This window comes from Diorhabda sublineata, chromosome 10 (assembly GCF_026230105.1).
Source record: "Diorhabda sublineata isolate icDioSubl1.1 chromosome 10, icDioSubl1.1, whole genome shotgun sequence".
NCBI lineage: Eukaryota > Metazoa > Arthropoda > Insecta > Coleoptera > Chrysomelidae > Diorhabda > Diorhabda sublineata.
This window is the reverse complement of record NC_079483.1, coordinates 6366961-6375687: the sequence shown is the minus strand read 5'-3', so window position 1 is coordinate 6375687 and position 8727 is coordinate 6366961. Positions and strand designations below refer to the sequence as shown.

General features: G+C 39.6%; 1 protein-coding gene across 1 annotated transcript in view; it reads right to left on the bottom strand.

Moving 5' to 3' along the window:
* Window positions 1-8727, bottom strand: part of LOC130449267 (phosphoglycerate kinase-like) — a 30140-nt gene continuing 21413 nt past the window's right edge. The window contains exons 7-10 of the mRNA XM_056786974.1: window positions 3888-4022; window positions 2731-2852; window positions 2567-2667; window positions 1-284 (exon numbers count right to left, since the gene is read on the bottom strand). Coding sequence (XP_056642952.1) covers window positions 145-284; window positions 2567-2667; window positions 2731-2852; window positions 3888-4022 — 498 coding nt within the window. The 3' untranslated portion in view covers window positions 1-144. The remainder of the gene's footprint in view (window positions 285-2566; window positions 2668-2730; window positions 2853-3887; window positions 4023-8727) is intronic.

Here is an 8727-nt window from a genome sequence, read left to right as displayed (position 1 = left end):
TATTTTAAATAATTTATTTGCTAAACACATAATAATAAACAGAAATGAAAATACATTCGACGTTTCACTTTAAATTTTGAATCACGTATCGTAATAACCAATATAAATATGTTCTAGAATATTCTAGGGGGGAAGGTTTATAATTTAAGCATCGGATAGAGCGGCGACACCTGGCAGGACTTTTCCCTCCAACAATTCGAGACTAGCGCCGCCCCCGGTGGACACGTGAGATACTTTATCTTCAGTTTTCCACTTTGCAGCACAAGTTGCAGTATCACCTCCACCTAAATGAGTATAAGTACAATTTGGACTGCGAAAATACGTTTCACAATAGAAAAATAAATCCTCGGACTGATTCATTGTGATCAACTCACTCAATTGTCTACTAATTGGAGATGGGGAGGGGGTGGGGGGTTTGAGGTTTGAGGTTTGAGGCGAGTAAAAATGGCTCCAAACGAATAAAAACTGTTCGAAGCGATGAAAAACTGTTCCAAAGAATAAACACTGCTCCCAACAAGTAAAAGCTATTCGAAGCGAGAGAAAACTACTTCTAGCCAATAAAGTGTGTTCGAAACTATAGAAAACTGTTCCAAACGAATAAAAACTATTCGAAGCGAGAGAAAATTACTTCTAACGAATGAAGTTTGTTCGAAGCGATGAATAACTGCTCCAAATGAGTAAAAACTGTTCGAAGCGAGTAAAAACTGTTCGAAGCAAGTAAAAACGGCTACAACCGAATGAAAACTATTAGAAGCAATGAACAACTGTTCCAAAGAGTAAAAACTGTTCGAAGCGATGAAAAACTGTCCCAAAGAGTAAATACTGACCCTAACGAGTAAAAACTATTCCAAGCGAGTGAAAACTGCTCCAAAAGATTAAAATCTGTTTTAAGCCATTAAAACTGTTTCAAACGATTCAAATTTGATCGAAGCGATTAAAAAATGTTCCGAGCGAGTAAAAAATGCCCGAAATGATTGAGATCAGTTCTGAGCGATTAAAAACTGCTTGAAACGATTAAAATCAGTTCAAAGCGATTGAAAACTGTTCGAAGCAAGTAAAAACTGTTCCAAATGAGTAAAAACTGTTTCAAGCAACTATAAACTGTTCCAAACGAGTAAAAACTGTTCGAAGCGAGTGAGAATTGGTCGAAACGAGTAAAAACTGCCTCAAATGTACCCTCGCATCTAAAAATAGATTGATTCACGATCATTAATTGTACCTGGTACACGGTTTAGGACCAACAAACTCAACTACGTACCTTCTAAAACTATTCGGAGCGAGCGACAATGGCTCGACGCGAATAAAAACTGTTCGAAGCGAATAAAAACATATCGGAGCGAGCGAGAATAGCTCGAAGCGAACAAAAACTATTCTAAGCGAGCGAGAATGGTCGAGGCGAATAAAAACTATTTTAAGCGAGCGACAATGGCTCGACGCGAATAAAAACTATTTTAAGCGAGCGAGAATGGTCGAAGCGAATAAAAACTATTTTAAGCGAGCGAGAATGGCTCGAAGCGAATAAAAACTGTTCGAAGCGAATAAAAACTATTCTAAGCGAGCGAGAATGGTCGAGGCGAATAAAAACTATTTTAAGCGAGCGACAATGGCTCGAAGCGAATAAAAATTATTCTAAGCGAGCGAGAATGGCTTGACGCGAATAAAAACTTTTCGGAGCGAGCGAGAATGGCTCAAAGCGAATGAAAACTATTCTAAGCGAGCGTGAATGACTCGAGGCGAATAAAAACTGTTCGAAGCGAATAAAAACTATTCAGTTCGAGCGAGAATGGTCGAGGCGAATAAAAACTATTTTAAGCGAGCGAGAATGGCTCGAGGCGAATAAAAACTGTTCGAAGCGAATAAAAACTATTCAGTTCGCGCGAGAATGGCTCGAAGCGAACAAAAACTATTCTAAGCGAGCGAGAATGGTTCGAGGCGGATAAAAACTGCTCCAAACGAGTAAAAATTGTTCGAAGCGAGCAAGAATTGTTCTAAGTAAGTAAGAACTGTTGGAAACGAGTAAAAGCGTTATAATCAATTGGTGAGATATGTGATATCATGTCATTTACACATAATTGTGGTCATCGATTATTTGGAAAGGGAAAATCACTTAATGATGAAAATTACTGTATATTACTGCTGCTGATAGACTTTTGTGATGAGTATTCTTGCGAAAAAAAAAAATAAAAAAGAGTGTGAGTGTGCAAAGGAAAGTGAATTGCTACGAGCTTAATCTGAGTTCTAGCGACTAGAACGTTCGCTAGAAAGATCATGAAAATGTTCGTTGGGGCGTTTGACTCTAGGCTCGGTTTCGTTCGTTGTTCTGTTCGACCAAATTTAAAAATGGTGAGCTGATAGCTCAACTATATACAAGAGTGACACAAAATTGTTGGTTAAATTCAATCTGGCATTTGGTGGAAACTGTTTTCAAATTTGAAAAAGCGATTCAAGGGAAAATTGTAGTTATGTGAAAATTTTTGAACTCATATCGAATTTTTGACGAATAAAGCGCATTTATCTGCCCGAGGACTTATTATCAGATAGTAAAGGAAGAAGAATTCAACTTTACCAATGATGGTAATCGCTCCTTTTCCAGTAGCGGCTACAACTTCATCCATAATAGCTTTGGTACCGTTAGCAAATTTTTCCCATTCGAATACGCCGGCTGGTCTATTGAGATGTTAAAAATCAAAAAAATGCGAAAAAATTTTTTTTTGTTTTTATGGAACTTACCCATTCCAGACGATAACTTTGGCGCGTCTTATGGGTTCTTTGAATTTTTCGATGGTTTTAGGACCGATATCGAGTCCCATCCAACCATCGAGAATTCCTTCTTCTTGGGTGGCAGAGCACGTCTGAAAATATCAAACGATACATTGTTTTGGTTTTAATAGACAAACTTGGTAAAAAATTTAAGAATTAATCAACCCATTAACGCCAAACGTTGTCACATGTCATTTAGATTTTAAAAGGAATACCACTTTCTCAGTTAGAAAGGCGGAGGTTGCTTTAATCGATGCACAAAAGTTCATTCTCGTGTTCTAATTGATACTTTGGGGAGAGAGGCTCGTGATCCACAGAAAAATTAACTATCTGGAAGCAGGTACTGCCATTACATTAAGCCCCAGTAAGATCGTTTATGTCAATACCGACACATCCCCCTATTCCAATCTGTCTATATAATCTTCAAGCTCGATATGTAATTCGTACCATTGAATTAAACAACTCTGCTGCCAAAGAAACTTTTCTCGCCCCCTGATTCGCCAATAGATGGTTCCTTACCTAAAAAGCCCAAGAAAAAACCTCCCTATCTGCCCCTACGACTGCTAGCTGCAACAGCATACGAAGACCTCCCCGTGAACTACCTAATTTCTTAGATAAATCCCCTTTAGACATTAGATAAAATCCTACCTCTTCAATCATAGTTGTTGCACGCTTCCCTTTTAGAAATAAACAAAAAAAAGTTGAAAAAACAACAACAAAAACTTATCCTCAAACTGAAACAAACCATTTTTTCTTCTTCAACTCCTATATCAGGGCCAATTCCAATGAAGATTCCACTCTATAAAAAATTCCTCATCCCATCCAAAATATTTTTCTAGTCAGTTCACCAGTTTTTTTTTGAAGTGTGTAAAATACTGATTCTAAACCTGCAAACTCGTATAAATCACAAAGTTTTAAAAAATTGTCCAAACAATAATAAATTTTTGTAACTACCACAAAAAATTGAGATAGATTACCGTGAATCATCCTATATATTCGAATTTATGTTTAAATAAAACAATTTTTTAGTAAATTTGACGTATCTTATGGTGTAATTCTCTAAAATAACGACAAGCTGTATATAGGAAACTTCTGTTTTGAAATTTTTTTAGTGTTTGTTTACTTACCTTGGCGTTTTCGGAAAATCCATCGGCAAGTATGAAATCGACAGGTAGATGAATCTGGACGTTATTAGCTTTAGCTTTCTCCAATAGTTTATTGACGATTTTAGCCCCTTCTTTGTCGTAAAGAGAATCGCCAATCTGAAATGATATATACGTCAACTGTCATATTCTTCTTTTTTTCGAACAATTTGGTATTTGTTTACGATGAATATCTGGCATCAATATCCAATATTTCAGATACCAGGGTGGGTAATTAAGAACGACCGTTGGGAATATCTCAGCTTTAGGGAATAGAAATTACAACAAAAGTAACCACGAGAAACACGTGGAAATTATGGTCAAAACTTTAGAGAGCCTATTCGAAAATATAAAATTAAAAAAGCAAATTTTTTCAAAATTCACCCAATTAAGTGATACCTTATATTCGATAATCGAATTTTTCCGTTAAGTTTTTCCTTTTTCAAGATAATCGATGGAAATTATCCCACGCGCATTCCAAAAAACCGACGCCTGCAGATGGAACGGTCTCTGTCTTCTTTGGAACCGGTTCTTCCTTTTCAATCCGTTGTTTTGATGGTTTTTGTGGTTACGGGTGTTAAGTGATGGACTCACGTTTCTTCCACGGTTATAAAACATTCGATGGAAACATCTTCACGACGCTGATTTAGTCTATTGTGAGCACACAGCTTTCTCGTGTCCAAATTTTCAGTTAACAAGCGATTTTTGAATTGCCTATTAAGTCGTCACCTCATTCGGTCGACGACTATGATGCTGGTCCTTGCAGGTCGTACGACTGCTACCCAATATACAGGGTGGTAACTAGTTCGACTTTTATATTAGACTAACGCCTTTCAAATAAAAATATCGCATCACAAAACGATGATCAAATTCATCAATTCCAAACAAATACTAAGCAACGCGTCGTCTGAATCGATTTGGGCGCCTCTGGTGGCACAATTTCCAAGTTCTTTAATAGCAAAATATATTTTTGTTTTACGAAAATAACCATATTTCCCTAATTTGGGTATGTCATTGAAGAGTTTGATCTCTGATTTATATTTCAGTCATAAAAACGGATAAATTGACTGGACTATTAGTATTTCTAAGCGGGTTTTCACTTCCGGACAATTTTCAAAAACGATTATTATTACGTAATTATAAAAAATTAAGCTCCCTCTTAGTATAGATATATGTATATCTAGTCCTCTTTGAAAGAATTTAATGGATCGTTAGAATCCTGTCATTGCATTGAAAATAATTGTCAAAAGTGTTTTTTTTTTCTTCTCTCATGTAAATCAAACATCTCGTCAAGTCCAAAATCAAGAGTAAAATAATTTCAATAAAGTGAAGACGGTGTCCGTACGATTATTAAAATGATTTTGTAATTTGATCAAATGATCATTATGAATCGAATACCAGCGGCATCTGATAAAGTGAGTGCGATTTTTACATTTTAAAATTATTATAAATCAATTCGTATTACATTTTCTATCGATGACAGATACTTCAATCTAAAATTATCGGTACAGTTTTCCATGGTGTTTAGTACTTATTTTGTGTTAAACATTATATTTGAATTGCGCGCCCAAAAGTGTGTACCGCTCGGTAGTTGAGGGTGACTAAACAAACCATGCGATTCGTCAGTCCTAAGCAAAGCAAAATCGGTATTCAACATTAAGAAAAATTTGTATACCTATACGAAATTTTCAAAATTTTAATTTGCTATTATAAATAATTTAAAAAAATTCCTTGAGACTGAAATTCAATTTCATAAATATCGTGATCTAACTTTCGATCTAAGGGTTTTTGTCTTCGAACTTTTACCATATTTTTCCAATATTCAATAGAAAAAACCTTTTTTATTAATTTTTGTAACACCTACCTGAGAGACGTTTCAAAACATTTCTGACAGATCTATTTTGGACATTTCAAAAATTAAAAATTCAGGAATTTATTCATTATTCACATTAGAGGACTACAACACATAAAAAAACGTCCCCTAAACTAGGTTAAAGGTAAAATTTTGTTCTTGCTCTCACAGTTTATTTAGTGCTAATTAGGGTTAACCGACAGATCCTTACAGAAAGCAATCTACCAGCCCCTTTACTATCAATTAACCATCAAACTTCAATCGATACAACAAGTGATAAAGTTCTTCAAACGGTCAGAGTCAGAAGGGACCAGTGGTCTGAATATGAATCAATCTGCTATATCCAAAGTCTTCCGTCATTACCAAGAAACTGGTAAGTCTAACAAGAACTCAGAAAAACTCGAAGAATGGTTGAACAGTCAAAAAGAGATTTAATGCAGCTAACCTTGAGCCAAAAAAAAAACCAGCTACTGGCCCCAAATTAACCCCAACCCACCGAGTATCTCGTTTCTGATTTGCCAGAGAACACGTTGATTTGATAGACTAGCTACTGGCCCCAAGTTGACTCCAACCCACCGAGTATCTCGTTTCTGATTTGCCAGAGAACACGTTGATTTGATAGACTAGCTACTGGCCCCAAGTTGACTCCAACCCACCGAGTATCTCGTTTCTGATTTGCCAGAGAACACGTTGATTTGATAGACTAGCTACTGGCCCCAAGTTGACTCCAACCCACCGAGTATCTCGTCTCCGATTTGCCAGAGAACACGTTGATTGGATAGACTAGCTACTGGCCCCAAGTTGACTCCAACCCACCGAGTATCTCGTCTCCGATTTGCCAGAGAACACGTTGATTGGATAGACTAGCTACTGGCCCCAAGTTGACTCCAACCCACCGAGTATCTCGTTTCTAATTTGCCAGAGAACACGTTGATTTGATAGACTAGCTACTGGCCCCAAGTTGACTCCAACCCACCGAGTATCTCGTCTCCGATTTGCCAGAGAACACGTTGATTTGATAGACTAGCTACTGGCCCCAAGTTGACTCCAACCCATCGAGTATCTCGTTTCTGATTTGCTAGAGAACACGTTGATTTGATAGACTAGCTACTGGCCCCAAGTTGACTCCAACCCACCGAGTATCTCGTCTCCGATTTGCCAGAGAACACGTTGATTGGATAGACTAGCTACTGGCCCCAAGTTGACTCCAACCCACCGAGTATCTCGTCTCCGATTTGCCAGAGAACACGTTGATTGGATAGACTAGCTACTGGCCCCAAGTTGACTCCAACCCACCGAGTATCTCGTCTCCGATTTGCCAGAGAACACGTTGATTGGATAGACTAGTTACTGGCCCCAAGTTGACTCCAACCCACCGAGTATCTCGTCTCCGATTTGCCAGAGAACACGTTGATTTGATAGACTAGCTACTGGCCCCAAGTTGACTCCAACCCACCGAGTATCTCGTCTCCGATTTGCCAGAGAACACGTTGATTGGATAGACTAGCTACTGGCCCCAAGTTGACTCCAACCCACCGAGTATCTCGTCTCCGATTTGCCAGAGAACACGTTGATTGGATAGACTAGCTACTGGCCCCAAGTTGACTCCAACCCACCGAGTATCTCGTTTCTAATTTGCCAGAGAACACGTTGATTTGATAGACTAGCTACTGGCCCCAAGTTGACTCCAACCCACCGAGTATCTCGTCTCCGATTTGCCAGAGAACACGTTGATTGGATAGACTAGCTACTGGCCCCAAGTTGACTCCAACCCATCGAGTATCTCGTTTCTGATTTGCTAGAGAACACGTTGATTTGATAGACTAGCTACTGGCCCCAAGTTGACTCCAACCCACCGAGTATCTCGTCTCCGATTTGCCAGAGAACACGTTGATTGGATAGACTAGCTACTGGCCCCAAGTTGACTCCAACCCACCGAGTATCTCGTCTCCGATTTGCCAGAGAACACGTTGATTGGATAGACTAGCTACTGGCCCCAAGTTGACTCCAACCCACCGAGTATCTCGTCTCCGATTTGCCAGAGAACACGTTGATTGGATAGACTAGTTACTGGCCCCAAGTTGACTCCAACCCACCGAGTATCTCGTCTCCGATTTGCCAGAGAAAACGTTGATTTGATAGACTAGCTACTGGCCCCAAGTTGACTCCAACCCACCGAGTATCTCGTCTCCGATTTGCCAGAGAACACGTTGATTTGATAGACTAGCTACTGGCCCCAAGTTGACTCCAACCCACCAAGTATCTCGTCTCCGATTTGCCAGAGAACACGTTGATTGGATAGACTAGCTACTGGCCCCAAGTTGACTCCAACCCACCGAGTATCTCGTTTCTAATTTGCCAGAGAACACGTTGATTTGATAGACTAGCTACTGGCCCCAAGTTGACTCCAACCCACCGAGTATCTCGTCTCCGATTTGCCAGAGAACACGTTGATTGGATAGACTAGCTACTGGCCCCAAGTTGACTCCAACCCATCGAGTATCTCGTTTCTGATTTGCTAGAGAACACGTTGATTTGATAGACTAGCTACTGGCCCCAAGTTGACTCCAACCCACCGAGTATCTCGTCTCCGATTTGCCAGAGAACACGTTGATTGGATAGACTAGCTACTGGCCCCAAGTTGACTCCAACCCACCGAGTATCTCGTCTCCGATTTGCCAGAGAACACGTTGATTGGATAGACTAGCTACTGGCCCCAAGTTGACTCCAACCCACCGAGTATCTCGTCTCCGATTTGCCAGAGAACACGTTGATTGGATAGACTAGTTACTGGCCCCAAGTTGACTCCAACCCACCGAGTATCTCGTCTCCGATTTGCCAGAGAACACGTTGATTTGATAGACTAGCTACTGGCCCCAAGTTGACTCCAACCCACCGAGTATCTCGTCTCCGATTTGCCAGAGAACACGTTGATTTGATAGACTAGTTACTGGCCCCAAGTTGACTCCAACC